Raw genomic sequence first — 16,580 nt, 5'->3', positions numbered from 1 at the left:
TAGCCAGGTTGTTTTTGTGTCTGGAAAGTGACCCACACCCCTTCATGTTCCAGGCGTGGCATTTGCTCGCTATATTCTGGTTGGCTGCTGGAAGAACCTGATCGATACTTTATCAACCCCCCTGACGGGCCGAATGGCGGGGAGCTCCAAAGGTCTAGCCTTCATTCTGGGAGCCGAGGGCATCAAAGAGCAGAACCAGAAGGAACGGGATGCCATCTGCATGAGCCTGGACGGGCTGCGGAAAGCCGCGCGGCTGAGTTGCGCTCTAGGTACCGGCAGGAGTAGTGGTTCCTACAGAACTCACTGGGAACGACTCTGGTGGGAAAGAAGTTCTTTAGAAGGGGTTTTGCTAGGTGAATGATTAGAGAATACACTCAGTCAAGGGGTAAATATTTGTCTCCTCTATAGGGGTTGCTGCTAACTGTGCCTCGGCCCTTGCCCAGATGGCGGCTGCCTCCTGTGTCCAGGAAGAGAAAGAGGAAAGGGAGGCACAAGAACCCAGTGATGCCATCGCACAAGGTAACAGCTGACGGGCCATTATCCACTGGTGCTTTGGATGTGGTGGGCACACACCTGCATCAAGCTGACGCTCGTCCCCGTTCTGTGTATGGTATATAGTAATGTACACCACTGCTCACAGGACCCCACTGGGCAACAGGCTTGGATCTGTTTTAAGTTTTTTACAGAGTGCTTACCGTAGCCCCCTCTGGAGACGAGAGACATGCTGGCCCCTTGAGACAAGGAAAGTGCCGTTGACTGCTAACAGGAGTGCCGTGGGCCGCTGCTTCACGAAAGTGTACACTCGTAGACCCCGCAGGTTATAGTGGGGGAAGGCAGATTGGCAGTGTTCTGAAGGGGCAAATCAAACAAATGGAGGAAATTCATGAGAAGAGGCTCACTTTGCTCTTGTCAAGAGAAATCCAAGCTTCGTGAACTCAGGAAACAGCTGGTTTTTAACTTGTTAAAATCAGTGCGTCAGTGAAGCTGATGAATATCTAGATAGAAGAGAATGACCTTCCTAATAGCAATGGAAGGTAGAAGGCAGCAGCAAACAAAAGGAGAATTGCAAGCTTGCTCCAAATGGTGCTAATACTGTCTATCCGACATGTAAGACAGCCAGTCACAGAGACAGTTGGACATTTTCAGCTGAGAAAAACAACTTAGGTCAGTGTTCCTCAAACTCAAAGAATATTTAGAGACCCATTTGAAAGCAAAGCAGTTCTCACAGTTCCCCAGTGTTTACTGAAAAAAGGGTTTCACAGTTTTACTTAAGTATTGTACAACTGTGAGCCATGGAAAAATCCCTACATTTAGAGTTCTTAAACCCATAAAACCAAAACCAAAATATTCAAATTATGTACAAATAAAAAATGAAATTAGTATCACATTCATGAGCCAAATGATGTTTTGCTAAAAATCACCTTGTTCTTTACAACAGGAATGTGGTTCAGATTCCTTAGCAGTTAGCTTGCTGTATTTTGTGCTTCTGGACCATCACTTAGTCATCCTATGAGATACAATCACTTGAAACCTTTATTCAAGGAGAACACAGTGTCCTTTGGCCTTGCCTTGGCATTTTGCATTATTGACATCTTAAGTCACCTTCTGTGTCCTTTCTCATTTGCCATCTATAATATTTAAAAGTATTATTTGGAGCTCACAAATACAAATATAAACTCAGGGAGTGAAATGATATGGTAATTTTCAGTTGTAACGCAGTCATCCTGGTGCTCAGAGTGTACATACGTAGTTGTTTTAGAGATGGTCCTCATAATGAAAGCATCACGTTAAACCAGTCTCAGAGAAGTCTTCCATCACGTTAAACCAATTTGAGGGGAAAGTGAAGAGTCTAGGCACAGATGGAGTTTAGTTCCTAGCTACAAGGAATTGCACCTATCAGCTCAGGATCCATTCAACTTCTGAAGCTGCAGAACGGGGGTCACCAACGTGTGCTGGCTGGATAGTTTGCATGATGAACCACGAGGACCTGCCACAGAGGAGCTTGCTGCCAGTGAAGTCTGTCGTTTTTCCCTTTGCCCTTGCATGACAACACATTCTTTCATTTTCATTCTTTCTCTCTCCCTTTCTGTCTCCCTTGCTCAGACTGTTATTTTAATAAATGTCTTTCTGGCACAGTGAAACTAAAAGTGGAGCAGAAACTGGAGCAGATTGGGAAGGTGCAGGGGGTGTGGCTGCACACAGCCCACATCTTGTGCATGGAGGCCATCCTCAGCGTAGGCCTGGAGATGGGGAGCCACAACCCGGACTGCTGGCCACACGTGTTCAGGTGCATGACGGGACCCCGCACCCGGTGGCACCCACCCTGCCTTGGGAAGCCTGGGGAAGGGGCGGGCTCAATAGATTTAAATAGATTATGATGTTTCACAGAATTTGAATATACTCCAAATGAGAGATAAGAAGGGAAAAGGGAATTAGAATCCAATGGAATATATGTTTTGAAGAACAGGTGAGGGAGCTGAATTTAGGGAATCACAACTTACCTAGTGACATTATCTATGAGAGACAAATATGTTGTACCAACGAAGAAAAACGAATTTCTTAAATAGTGAATGATAGAAGACCCTGTAAGTTGGGTGAATACTGTACAAATCTAAAAACTGGTCACATGTCAGCAATATAACATTGCTGTATGTTTATCAATGTTTTCTTTCTTGAAAGAAGGATTTTGGATGTCCATGGATGCATGAAGTATAAGATATCTACTTTTATTATAATTTAGCTAGACAAAGGAAAAAAAAATAGAATAGTTCATCTGTGCCAAAGACCAAAAATTTGGCTCTAAGCATTGTAGCATCAAAGTGAAAAGAAACTCTCAATCAGTTATATATTAATAGTTCACAGTGTCTGTAAGATGAAAACAAAGTAGTAGCTGCAAAGTTCAAATCTTCCTATGACTAAGACAAAAAGCACGTCTCCCCAGACATTGCATCAGGGCAGACCCGGTACAGTGGAAGGAGCACTGTTTACAGAGCAGGCATGGCAGGGCTGCTGGCTATTCCTTCTCCTCTGCGGCACAGGCCCGAGGCCTGCCTGACACCAGGCCCAGGTCAGGCAAAGCAGCCAAGGGGCAGGAGCTGGGATGAGGGCCCAGGGCACTGACCAGATCTGGGCTCCATTTGACATCTTCAAAGCAAGTGTAGCCATGAGTATTTGTCGAGTTTCAAAGAGAGAATCATGTAGATTATTCAAGGATTGAAAAACTGATCTTGAGAGGAACATGTGAAAGGACCAGGAGGAATCAGCCAGGAGCAAAATGGGTTTAACATGGAGGCTGGTCACCTGCTACTCTTCATTGCTCTAACAAGAAAAAAGAAAAAGGCTCAGATGGCAGCCAAGCAATATGTATGGGATCGAAAAATTCCCCAATTATAGAACATCCGAGTGGATTATCTAGGAGTTCTTGACCACTCACTGGACTTACTCTGGGATGAGGGACCTCCTATGAACCATCTTAGTCCCAAGTTCTGTTAGGAACAAACAACTTAGAAGTTGGCAGTTGTACCATATGTTGTGACTCTTCTCTGTGTTTCCCCTGATTAGGTGTCATCCCCTACCCTTCGTGCCCCACCCTGACATGAGTCATATGAGTTATATGGAGCTGTCAGGACCAGGCAGGACAAGCCTGGGCAGAACCCCATTGTGGCCAGAGGGCCTGTCCGTCATATGCATGGTCATTCTGGGACCCCATCGTAAGGAAAAGCTCCCCAGCTTTTAATCAGAGCACTATATGGAGGGAGGAAGCTCCCTTGGGAAAACTCACTCAGCCAGAGTCCAGATGAGCCAGTAGGCTGGACGGGATGGAAGCTGGTGGACCGGTCTTCATTGCCCATCTTTCTCCCGTCCTGGGGTGAGAGATCCTGAGGAACCCTTTACCCACTTTCAGGCTGTCTGGTCCAACTCAAAATAATAATAATATGATGAAGTGTAGTGAGAAAATAGGAGGGAGGGGCTGGCTGTGGTAAGAGGAAAGGAGGAAAGCGTGGGAGGATTGCAGAGCTGTGGGGTTGGGAGCTGCGGTCCTGACGCTCTTGTGCTGCCTGTCCCCAGGGTGTGCGAGTACGTGGGGACGCTGGAGCACACGCACTTCAGCGACGGTGCCGTGCAGCCTCCTCTGACGATCAGCCAGCCCCGGAAGGCGTCTGGGGGCGCTGGCGTCCTTGGGGACCCTGAGTGCGAGGGCGCGCCCCCGGAGCAGAGCCCGGAGCAGGGGCGGCCCCTCAGCACGGGCCCTGTGGTGCAGCCGCCGTCCATCCAGGACCTGGTCCGGGAAGGCAGCCGGGGCCGGGCCTCCGACTTCCGCGGCGGCGGCCTCGTGAGCGGGAGCAGCGCGGCGGCGGCTGTGCTCACCCTGTCCACCCAGGCCGACAGGTGCGCATCCCAAATGTCCTGTGTCAGCGACACCCACGTCCCTCTGTCTGCTCTCAGAGGCACTCCGGGGACAACCTGATTCGTTAGCCGGTCACTCAGATCTCTCTGATCTTTTTCAAACCTAGTTCTCTCTACCAGCAGGCCCCGCGCTTAGAATGAAAGGTTTCTATGGCCTGATGCTGTCTGGTCTGACGCAGGCCCCTGGGGCTAAAGCTCTGCCCCGCCCCAGGCCCTGATTTCTGCACTGGTAAAACAGGGTGGTTTTTAAACGTAACTCTCTCACAGGTCAGTTGTGAGGTTTCATCATTTAGTTCACTTGAAGCACCTAGAGCAGAGCTTGGAAAATGGTAAAAATCCACTATTTTTACGATTATGACTGTTTACAAAATCCCACACCCAGTGGATGATACGGAATTTATTGACACCCAGCAACCCTTTGACAGTCAAGAGGGAAAAGTAACAACTGCCTCCACTGTTCGGTGACACTTCTAGACATCGAAAATACTTATGGTCACCAGTGACACATTCTACCACCTCAGTCACCTCTTCCACACTTGGCCATGCTGCCCCAGACTGCCTGGCACAGGCACGGTGAAGTTTGTCCAAGGAGGACAGACAGGGAGGGGCTGGGGAAGGGGAAGAACACTGGCTGGGCTGGGCTCAGACAGACCTGGGCTCTCATCCTGGCTCTGACACGTCCCCTCTGCGTGGTCATGTCCATACACACGCTGCACTGAGACTCACTTTCTCCATCTGCCAACTCAGTGCAGGATGCACATGTGCTCAGTATTCCTGCTTATGCAGCAAGCTGGCTGGGAAGGTGTTTGGGAATCTGGAAAGTGATATGCAGGTGTCAGGTAGCGTGTAACATTCACCACTATTTTCTTACTAGGAAAGAGGGAGAAGGAATGGTTAATGAGACCCAGAAGCCAAATGGTACCAAAATTGGGATTACAAAATAGCAAGAAAAATATCTTTGTTTCTATAATTTGTGAATGTTTAATTCACTGATTCCCATGTTAAAACTTGTGTGTCTCATTTTGCTCCGTCAAAAAGGACTCATGATTCCATTGTTATTGGAGACTCTCTCCCTGGAGCGACACATGGCTTCCCACAGCGCCCCATTGCTTGCCCTCTGCTGTTGCCCCAGGCCTGGAGGACAGGCAGCAGGATGACCCCAGAGCAATGGAAGGCTGGCCTGGTGCATTGCCTGTGTGGCCACATGAAACTGATGTTTGATCTTTACATTCCTTATTCCAGTGACCCTCAGATTCTCTTCTAAGTCCTGCTGTCATGCTCCCCAATGCTTCCTAAATTTTTCTGCGGGGAATGTTTTTGCCCAGCTGAGTGAAAATAACCTGCAAGGTCCATCATATTAGGGAACATTCTTTCCTCCAATAGATACTTCAGCTCCCATAACATCCAGGGCTCTGCGTGTACAAGGCCAGTCCCCAGCCTTGAGGGGCTTATGAGATCTAGTATTAACTGCTTTTGTATGCTCCCCAGTGTCAAGCCCGGCATTATTCTCATAAATTATAGGCAAACAAAAACTCCTTGATTAATTTACTGGGTTTTGTTTTTTAACATAATTTGTGAAATTGAAGCTAATTCTGAGGATTCTGTTCCCAATTACTCAGTTTCTAGGGGCAAGGCTTTGCTTTCTTTCAGCTTCTTACCAAACATCATTTTATGAGTGCCCACTATGGCTAAGCTAGAACACAAGGGTACAAAGATATTATATTTTTAAAAATATGCTTTGTGCCCTTTGGATTAAAATCTCATGGTTAGAGCAGACTTGTATACAGTAATAATAGATGCAATAATACCACACATTTGTCTACAGTGTTTACACAACATTTTCATTAATCACATCAACAAAATTACCATAATCATTCTGCCCTAAAGACCTTGCTGAAATGTTTGCAAATAACAGATCTCTTTCTGTTTGCATCCAGGCTCTTTGAAGATGCTACAGATAAGTTGAACCTCATGGCTTTAGGAGGTTTCCTTTACCAGCTGAAGAAAGCATCGCAGTCCCAGCTTTTCCATTCTGTTACGGATACAGTCGATTACTCTCTGGCAATGCCAGGTAATTCTTCCCTGAAGAAACCATGCCGGAAGTTAGCAGGAGAAAGCCCGGGTCTCTAACACGGCAGTGTGCCTGAAGGTTTGAATCCATATTCCCTTTGCACACACTGTCATGAGCCAAGCTTAAGTACAGATTTGTCTCCGAGTCTTGAGGCACAGTGTGTGAGGGATGGTATGACTATTTGTGAATGGAAATGTCGCTGCTGCCACGTCTGTGGGTACTAGTGCCGTAGCTGGGCTAGGTTGTTCTGCTAAGTCTTGTGCTTGTGATGTACAAGTTGTGTGGCTACTACTTAGGGTGCAGATGAGGGCAGGAACCTTTCTCCGTATCACAAACCACACCACTCACCTCCGTCCAGCCAACTTGTAGAAGCAACCACCGATTGCAAAAGGGATGGTGAAAAAGAAAAATGAAAGGCTTAACAGAAACCTCAGACCACTCTTAAAAACTGATCTCAGAGGCATATCCTGTCAATGGTGGGGCAGTATCACTGGCTTCACCGAGGAGGCCAGGTGGAGAGATAAGGCCCTCTTAAGGCCAACCTTGCACAAGAGAGAGTAGAGTTGTACTGAGTTGCCCAAGGGTGCCAGGTGAGTGGCAGGTTGCTCAGGAATGGAAGTGTTCATCAGCAGCACAGGTGTTTGTGCTGAAACAATGAGCACCTTGTCTTGGACCAGTTCTGGCAGAGACGTGGAGCCATGTGCTGGGGACACACCTTGGTGGCAGGTTGGACTGCGCAACCTTTGGGGTCGCTTCTATCCTTAGGAATGTGAGTTCTAAGTGCAGTATATTTGGCCTTTTCATTCTTTCAGACTGGGATTTGAGAACCACAGTTCTTTTCCCTCTAGTTTTTAGTAGACTTTAAAACCTTAGCTATGTAAAACGAGCATCCCAGATGCATCAGACTTCCAGAGCATATCTGAGCCCAGAGGTAACCTTCAAAGTCTTTTGTGTAGACTCTGAGCTTACAAAAAACAAAGAGCAGGGTTGGGAAGAGGCATCAAACATGGGACGAGGGAGCCTGGCTTTGGAATCAGTCAGCTATGAGTCAAAATGCTGTCTTCACCACTTACCAGCTGCAGCGTCTGAGGCCAGTCTTTTCGCCTTTCAGACACTCAATTTTCTACTGTGTGAAATGGCAATAATTATACTTACTTCTTAAGGTTGCTTTAAAAACTTAAAGTGATTAAAGACTTAAAGAACTCTGTCTGATGCAGAGTAAATGTCCATGATTATTATAGGTTGAGCATCCCTAATCTGAAAATCTGAAACGCTAAAAAATACAAAACTTTTTGAGCACTGACATGCCATCACAAGTGGAAAATTCCACACCTGACCTCATATGATGGGTCACAGTCAAAATGCAGGCACACAACACGCAGTTTACTCAGGGTCCTCAAGGGAAAAATAAAATCACATGCAAAGTTACATAGGAAACATAAATGAATTTTGTGTTGAGACTTCGGTCCCATTCCCAAGATAACTCCTTATATATATTTATATAGATACATGCAAATATACCAAAATTTCAGAAAATTTGAAACATGAAATACTTTTGGTCTCAAGCATTTCAGATAAGGGATACTTAACCCGTACTGTTATTTTGAAGCTTGATACAGCAAGACTAATTAGAAAGGAGGGTTGTGGTTGGAAGAGCCAGGTAAAGATCAGTGTTCCGCAGGGGAACATAGGGGAAGCAGTAGGACACGAGTGAGAAGGCAATGGGAAGACTACAGTGACAGTGGCGCAGACGTGGCCTGAGATCAGGGTAGGCAAGGATCGTGCTGCGGCAAGACAGCAGGTCAAACAACACGTTGTTGAGTAGCAGAGGGGCCTGGCCTGCCTGGCAGTGGCTTCAGAGGTGCCATTAAGGATTGGCAAAGCACACGATGGCTGTGAAGGGCGACAATGACAGCAGTAATAACAATAGCTAAAAATGTTGGTGAGTTAGCACGTGCCAGGCCTGATGCTGAGCACTTTATGTGTATTATCACATTTAGTCCTTAAAGCAACTTGAAAAAGTAGGTGGTGTTTTCCCAGTTTTACAGATGAGATAATTAGAGAGGAAACTCTTTGCCCCAGCATAACACAACTGGCAAATGGTGCAGCCAGGATTTCAGCCCAAGCAGTCGGACTTCCCAGCCCTCCTACTTAACCATTACTCCATCCCCTCTTAGCAACAAGAATTATTCACATTTTGCGTCCCAGGTACTAGGGAACGGTGGTGAATGAGAGAGGCGCTGGCCTTGCTGGGTGAACCACCTAGTCCTTCTCAAATCCAGGGCTCTGTCCCCCCTTCCTTAGCCCACACTGAGTAATCCCACTAGTCTGAGCACAGTGCCTAGATTTTCAACCTCTCTCTGTGCTTCAGACTGTTTGAATTTGGGCTTTCTGGCTTTTATGGTCTTACCTTCGTGCAGGAGAAGTTAAATCCACCCATGACCGGAAAAGCGCTCTCCACCTGTTCCGCCTGGGGGATGCCATGCTGAGGATCGTGCGCAGCAAAGCGCGGCCCCTGCTCCACGTGATGCGCTGCTGGAGCCTCGTGGCTCCCCACCTGGTGGAGGTGAGCGCCCGGGAGGTGGGGAGAGGCTGGAACTGACAACTCGGCGAACAGCAGAGCTGGCACAGGGGCTTCCAGTCAGTGTGTGCACAAAAAGCGCTGTGCCCATGGAGCAGTGAGAACCTGCCCATCATCAGGCCACAAACAGCACTGTTTCATGATTATACCTCATGGCATCTAAAGAGTCACCCTGAAGGGCAGTTCTTGCCTGGTCTCACTATGACCCTCTTTCTTTACTGTTATACAACACAGCTAGGAGCCTTGCACAGCCAGTTTTTCCTTCTTTATGATCTGCTGTCAACCTGAGTAGTCTGGAGCTGAAAGACAGTAGATGGTTCTTATTACCTTCATTTTTATACCGAAATATAACAACATCTTTGCTTCCTGCCAGTCCCTCTTTTCTGATAGCTAAATATACTCAGGACGGCATCCTTTCTGCAGGGGAGCAATGCGTCCTGGTTTTCTCAACAAAATTAATACTAGGACCCCTTCATTCTCCAAAGGAAAGCAGTTCATGTGATCAATTTTATGGCAACTCTACATCTAAACATTTCAGTACATGAAGACTGGCTACTTCTAAGTTGACAGGGAAAACTGTTGCCCTGTTTTGCAGTGATAACTCTTGTTAGTACCTCTTTAGCACTTTTCCGGTAGAGATGTATCATAAAATATTTTTTGGAACTTAAATCACTAACCTGAAAACATTCTAGTAAGGAAAGGAGGTAGCAAATGGTAACTTAGTCATGGGGAAAGAATATATCAGAAATCTATTACACTATAATAAATCACCCCAAAAACCTGGTGGCTTACAACAGCAACCATTTATTTAGCTCACGATTCTGTGGATCAGAAATTTGAAATAACACTAATCTGGGTAAATTCTTCTGGCCTGGGCCAGCTCAGCTGGCCTTAATTGTATATTTCTGGTCAGCTGGCTCATGATGGCCTCAACTGGGAAGACTAGACAAACAGGCCTCTCCTCTGCAGGTCTCACGTGTAGACTAGCCTCCAGCAGACCAGCCCGGCTTGTTCATGTGGCATTCTTAGGATTCCAGAGAACGGCAAGAGGGCAAACCTCAGATCACAACTACTTTTTAATTCTTTACTTACATAGTGTTTGCTTTTGTTCCACTTGCCAAAGTAAGTCACACGTCCAAGCCCAGGGTCAGTGTGGAGAGGACCACAAAAGGGCATGGATACCAGGAGGTGAGAACCAGTTAGAGATATTGTGACAATCGGCCCACCTGGCTGAAGGACAGATGAGTCATCCCACCTTCTTATGTCTGGGGCATAGCTAAGGATGAAACCATGTGGAGTTCTGGTGTCTTTATAGTGAGCATGTTCTGTACCATTCAAGAAAACTGTCATGTTCCAGAAAAAGAAATTACTAGAAACTTTTATTTTTCCCAGAAATATGACAGTAAAATTGGAGTTGTGTCTGATAAGCTGGCTAAATTTTTTAAAGTGCAATGTACTGTGCGGTTCATCTATACTTATCCTTTAGAATTATTTGACTTTGACAGAGTTGCTGCTTCCACCTCCGTGTAATGAGGTGGGTTAGGAAAGCCTTTAGAAGCCACGTTCTTACTTGCCTGATGTCCTGATGGTGTTCCACTCTCTCATGCATTTTGCAGGCTGCCTGCCATAAGGAAAGACATGTGTCTCAGAAGGCTGTTTCCTTCATCCATGACATACTGACAGAGGTTCTCACGGACTGGAACGAGCCGCCTCATTTCCACTTTAATGAAGCACTCTTCCGACCTTTTGAGCGTATTATGCAGCTGGAGTTGTGTGATGAGGATGTCCAAGACCAGGTCAGTGTGACGTGGTAATCGGCGTCCTCACCACCACGGCTGGCTTTTATTGAGTGCAGTGGCAGGCACTGTTCTCTGAGTTCTGCATACTTCCTCCTTCCAATAATCATATGTGGAATCTGTGACAAAGAAGTTAAACAGTTTTGCTAAGAATACATAAATAGTGGTTGGCGGAACTGGGATTTGAACCTAGGCAATATGGCTATACCAGTCTATCTTCTTATCCACAGCCTAGACTCCTAACCCCTGCCATACTCTCTTCTGAGAGGTACACAGTAAAGAGACTCACTGGAGACTTCATATCTAACATATTGGTGGGCTGGGAACACAGGCAGGCGCGCTCGCTCTCTGTCCCTCTCTCTGAAATTCACTAACGATGTTGAATAAAGGTTTAAAAATTCCTTTTACATACATTGACATACTGGCAAGAAAGTAAGGAATACTAAGACACCCAAAACTAAGTGACAATGGGAAGCCAGAGAGGTAAACAGAGCCGTTCAGCTGGTTTTACCATGAAGGAATTTGCCATCAGGTGAAGCAGAAGTTCTAGTTATCACACTCTTAAGGGCACAGGAGCAGAAGACAGATCTCAATGCAAACTTTGTAAAGCTGGTGTGCACTCAGGCCAAGGTTAAAATAGAAATGAACCCAAGTACCACACCCCTGAGGATGCTATCAGCCTGTTTGTAACATCAGCTCTTAATGGAGATTTTTCTCTTTTTTTCCTAATTCTTTTATTTTTTTAATCTCAAAATGTTAAGGGGGTACAGATGTTTTTGATACATAGCTTGAGTTAGGGCTTTAAATGTATCCATTACCTGAATAGTGTTCACTGTACCCATTAGATGGAGTTTTGTCCTTCCCCTCTTTCCCCCCTCCCTTGCTTGAGTTCCGATGACTTTTACTTTCCTCTGTGTACTTGTGTCCCCATTGGTTAGTTCTAATTTATTAGAGAGTACATGTGGTGTTTGTTTTTCTATTCTTGAGATACTTTGCTTAGGATAATGGTCTCCAGTTCCTTCCAAATTGCTGTAAAAGGCATTAATTCATCGTTTTTATGGCTGAGTAGTACTCTATGGTATACGTATACCACATTTTGGTTTTTTTTTTGTTTTGTTTTTTTCAGCCACCCAATTCGGTTTTCATTTTATTGAGTTTGATTCAGCAAACACTCGCCAAATGAATGTCATATGGGGGGCCTCGGATGCCCCCAGTCTTCCACAGCAGTAGCCAGCCACCCACTGACACCATTCAGGAAGTGTCCATCATTTGGACTGTTTCTTCCAGCACCTCAATTTCCAGGGTAGTGACTTTTTCAGTGAGGACTGCAGTCGCCCCTTTTTCACACCTGTACCAGCCAAACCTGGTCCCCTTCTTCTTGGGCACTGAGTATGGGCGGAGAAAATCCAGCTTGCTCTTGCTGATGACACAGAGATCAATGTTGCTTCCAAACCCCAAGTCATTGAAGATGCCAGTTGCAATGGCTTCACTCGCCAGCTTCTTGGCCTCCTTCTCCTCCATATCTGGCCTAAACTTATCTTCAAACACAGCCATTGCTGCCAAGGAGCCAGAACCCACAGTGACATAAGGCAACTTATCAGTTGATCTGTGAGGATAGATGCTGTAGACGTGAGGTCCAGTAACATCTATTCCCACTAAAACTAGGGCCGCACCAGTGTAACCTTGATAACCTAAAAAGTATCTGCTTCAGCATCCGATTGGCTGTCACAACTCTGGGAAGACAGCCAGTAGACAGGGAGTGGAGCTCCAAGTTGGAAGAAAGGAGCTGGGTTGTCATGTCTGTGTCTGCAGCTGTCCCAGCACCACAACAATAAATATTAGGAGATATGAAGTATATTTTTGAACGGTTCTTATCAGCAACAACCATCACTTCAGTTGCCCTGGTATCTGCTCCAAGAACTATGCCATCCTTATAGACCTCCCTGGCGATGGTCGTGCCAGTTTTCCGGGCCTTTGGAAGCTTGTACCCCTTCTTTGCAAAATCGACTTCCAAGATAGCATTTCTGCGGCAGTTATCAAACGAGAAACCTCCAACCGGTAGCTCATACACTGACACAGCCGCCATCTTCCCAAGGATTCGTATACCATATTTTGTTAATCCACTCATGAATTTATGGGCACTTGGGTTGATTCCACATCTTGGCTATTGTGAATCGTGCTGTAATAAACATTCAAGTGCAGGTGTCTTTTTGATAAAATGACTTCTTTTCCTTTGGATAGAAACCCAGTAGTGGGATTGCTGGATCAAATAGTAGGATTACTTTTAGTTCTTTGAGAAATCTTCATGCCATTTTCCATAGGGGTTGTACTAATTTGCAGTCCCACCAACAGTGTCTAAGGATTCCTTTCTCTCTGCACCCATGCTAGTATCTATTGTTTTTGGACTTTTTAATAAAAGCCATTCTAACAGGAGTAAGATGATACCTCATTGTAGTTTTAATTTCCATTTCCCTGATGATTAGTGATGTTGAGTATTTTTTTGTATGTCTGTTGACCATTTGTCTATCTTCTTTTGAAAAACTTCTGTTCATGTCTTTTTCCACTTTCTAATGGGGTTGTTAATTTTTTTCTTGCTGATTTGTTTGAGTTCTTCATAGATTCTAGTTATTAATGTTAGCCCTTTATTGCATGTGTAGATTGTGAATATTTTCTCTCATTCTGTAGTTTATCTATTCACTCTGTTGATTATTTCCTTAGCTGTGCAGAAGCTTTTTAATGTAATCAATTCCCATTTATATATTTTTATTGCTGATATAATTGCCATTGGGGTCTCAGTCAAAAATTCTTTGCCTAAACCAATATCTAGAAGAGTTTTTCCTACATTGTCTTCTAGAATTCTTATGGTTGTATGCCCTATATTTAAGTCTTTCTATGCATCTTGATTTAATTTTTGTGAGTGGCAAAAGATAGGGGTCCTGTTTCATTCTTCTGCATGTGGCTATCTAATTTTCCCAGCACTGTTTGTTGAATAGAGCTTCTTTTCCCCAGTGTGTGGTGTTGTCTGCTTTGTCAAAGATCAGTTAGCTATAGGTAGATGGTTTTATATTTGGGTTCTCTATTCTGTTCCTTTGGACTATTTCTACATTTTTGTACCAATACTATGCTGTTTTGGTTACTATAACCTTGTAGTATAGTTTGAAGTCTGGTAATGTGATGCCTCCAGCTTTGTTCTTTTTGCTTAGGGTTGCTTTGGCTGTATGGGCTCTTTTCTGGTTCCAAATGAAGTGTAGAATTAATTTTTCTAGATCTGTGAAATAATGTCATTGGTATTTTGATGGAGATTGCATTGAATCTTTATCACTCTGGGTAGTATGGACATTTTAACAATGTTGATTCTACCAATCCATGAGCATATGTTTCTCCATTTGTTTAGGTCATCTGCAATTTCTTTCCTCAGTGTTTTGTAGTTCTCCATGTAGAGATTCTTTCATCTCCTTCATTAAGTATAATCCTAGGTATTTTATTTTCTTTGTAACTAATATGAACGGTATTGAGTCTTTGATTTGACTCTCAGCTTGACTTTTATTGGTGTATGGGAATGCTACTGATTTGTGTACATCAATTTTGTAACCCAAGACATTGCTGTATTTATCAATACCAGGAGTCTCTTGGTGAAGTCTTTGGGGTTTTCTAGATATAAGATCATATTGTCAGCAAAAAGTGACAGTTTGACTTCCTCTTTCCCAATTTGGATATCCTTTATTTCTTTCTCTTGGCTGATTGCTCTGGCTAGGACTTCCAGCCCTATGTTGAATAGAAGTGGTGACAGGGGCACCCTTATCTTGTTCTAGTTCTTAGTGGGGATGCTTTCAACTTTTCCCCCCATTCAGTGTGATGTTGGTGTGGGTTTGTCATATGCAGCTTTTATAATTTTGAGATATGTTCCTTCTGTGCTTAGTTTGTTGAGGGTTTTTATATAAAAGGGTACTGGATTTTGTCAAATGCTTTTGCTGTATGTATTGAGATGATCATATGGTCTTTGGTTTTGCTTCTATTTATGTGGTGAGTCAAATTTATTAATTTACATATGTTGAACCATCATTGTATCCCTGAGATGAAGCCCACTTGGTCATGGTGGAGATTTTTCTTTTTAAATAACTCTCCAGGATTTAAAATTATAAGCTAGCCCTTTCATGTGCTCCGTGTATGAAATTGCACCACCCTGGGGGTCTGAGAAACTTTACACAGGCACCATATAGAAGCAGCAAAATTGCCCCCAGAGGAACTCATTTCAACTCAGGCCACAAAAGAATCCCACAAATAAAGTTTCAAGATATGTGAAACTCACAGTATTAAAAAAAAAAAAATCACAAAACACACAGGTAAACAAGACAGTAGGTAAGGAGAACTGCTGAAACAACAGATGGCACAGTTAGACCTAAAAAGAATTAAGTTGAAATATTGGTATGTTCCATACAAAATATTAAATCAGAATGCCACAGAAGTTTAAGGAAATTTTTTTAAAGGAATGAAAATGTAAGTTAACACCTAAAGACTAGGTTGAGAGATACCAATAATAGTAAACTAGGTAATACAGATCAACTTTCCCACAGGGAACAACTTGGAAAAGTTGGATTAAATTTTTTTTAATCACTTGAAGACACTGGAATATAACAAGGCAGCAAAAAACTATGGAGTCAACATCTGGGAGAAAAAGAATACCTAGAGTACTGTACCTGGTGATTGCAGTGGAATCTGCTAATTTTAGAAGAGGAAACTGAAAGATTGAGAAGCTAAGCAAAATTGAAGTCTGGGACCTGCCAAGCTGGGTGACTTCCTGATGTCTTGAGTCAGGATCATGAAGAGAAAGGGATATCCTAGGAGGAAAGGTGAACCTTAAATAAACTAGGCATAACAGAAAATAATACCCAACTTCAAGTAATCCCAACCCCTAACATGAGATTAATGTGATCTGAAATTTCTAGGGCCTGCCCTAAGCACAAAGCACCTTTCTGATAGAAAATAACATCTTTCTAATAAGCTCCAAAGTATTTATTAATTTGCAGGTACAATGTTTGCATTCAAAAAATAATCAGGCCCATTAGGAAATAACACATTATTGAAAAACAAAAAGAAGAAAACGAAATAAAAATAAACACACACATATACATATATACACCCACATATACCCAGGAACTGAGATATCAGAGTTCTCAAAGGCAAACTTTAAAATAACTATGCTTAAATGTGTTTAGAAAGATTAAGGACAGCAAGGACTTTGTCTATGGTGACATGAAGTTAGTGAATCCTCCCCATGAAAATCAAAATATAAAACAGGACAAAATTATCAAAAGCAACTATTTGAGGACTATGGAAATTGACCAAAGCAGACAACAAATTGAATAACATTTATTCTTAAAAAAAGTGCTTGCTAGAAATTTGGTTAAGAATAATAGGAGTCCATGACCTTCTTGCCTGATACTGTACCCATCAACTTTACTCCCAAGCTCTGTTGGCAAGAATAGTGGTTTGGCCAGTGGGAAAATCTACAGCTTTTCTGCTATAAGGGACAGCCTTGGTTTGGAGAAGAGTAGGGGAAAAAGCCATTGGCTTGTCAACTGCAAATGGTGAATTAAATGAGAAATGAACAGGGAAATCCTACAACCTACTAGCCTAAGGTTTGCAGTGAGTGGTGAGCCACTAAGAAATGTAACATAAGATTCTGGAAATCAGAGATTTATAGAGGGACTAGGTAGGCTCTTCA

At 43.9% G+C, this 16,580-nt stretch overlaps 1 protein-coding gene and 1 pseudogene across 2 annotated transcripts in view; one reads left to right on the top strand and one right to left on the bottom strand.

Moving 5' to 3' along the window:
- The window catches only part of ARFGEF3 (ARFGEF family member 3), a 119,964-nt gene that overhangs the window by 74,066 nt on the left and 29,318 nt on the right, over positions 1 to 16,580 (top strand). Inside the window, exons 14-20 of the mRNA XM_012650498.1 lie at positions 54 to 269; positions 409 to 519; positions 2,137 to 2,287; positions 4,069 to 4,389; positions 6,345 to 6,478; positions 8,899 to 9,044; positions 10,676 to 10,855. Of these exons, the coding sequence (XP_012505952.1) occupies positions 54 to 269; positions 409 to 519; positions 2,137 to 2,287; positions 4,069 to 4,389; positions 6,345 to 6,478; positions 8,899 to 9,044; positions 10,676 to 10,855 (1,259 nt within the window). The remainder of the gene's footprint in view (positions 1 to 53; positions 270 to 408; positions 520 to 2,136; positions 2,288 to 4,068; positions 4,390 to 6,344; positions 6,479 to 8,898; positions 9,045 to 10,675; positions 10,856 to 16,580) is intronic.
- Positions 12,107 to 12,946, bottom strand: LOC105815346 (annotated as a pseudogene). The gene has a single exon (XR_001137738.1). The product of XR_001137738.1 is annotated as a proteasome subunit beta type-7 pseudogene (transcript).

The sequence above is a fragment of the Propithecus coquereli genome, unplaced genomic scaffold (assembly GCF_000956105.1).
Source record: "Propithecus coquereli isolate 6110/MARCELLA unplaced genomic scaffold, Pcoq_1.0 Scaffold329, whole genome shotgun sequence".
Lineage (NCBI taxonomy): Eukaryota > Metazoa > Chordata > Mammalia > Primates > Indriidae > Propithecus > Propithecus coquereli.
Note: the sequence above shows the minus strand (reverse complement) of the source record. Positions and strands in the feature narration are given on the sequence as shown.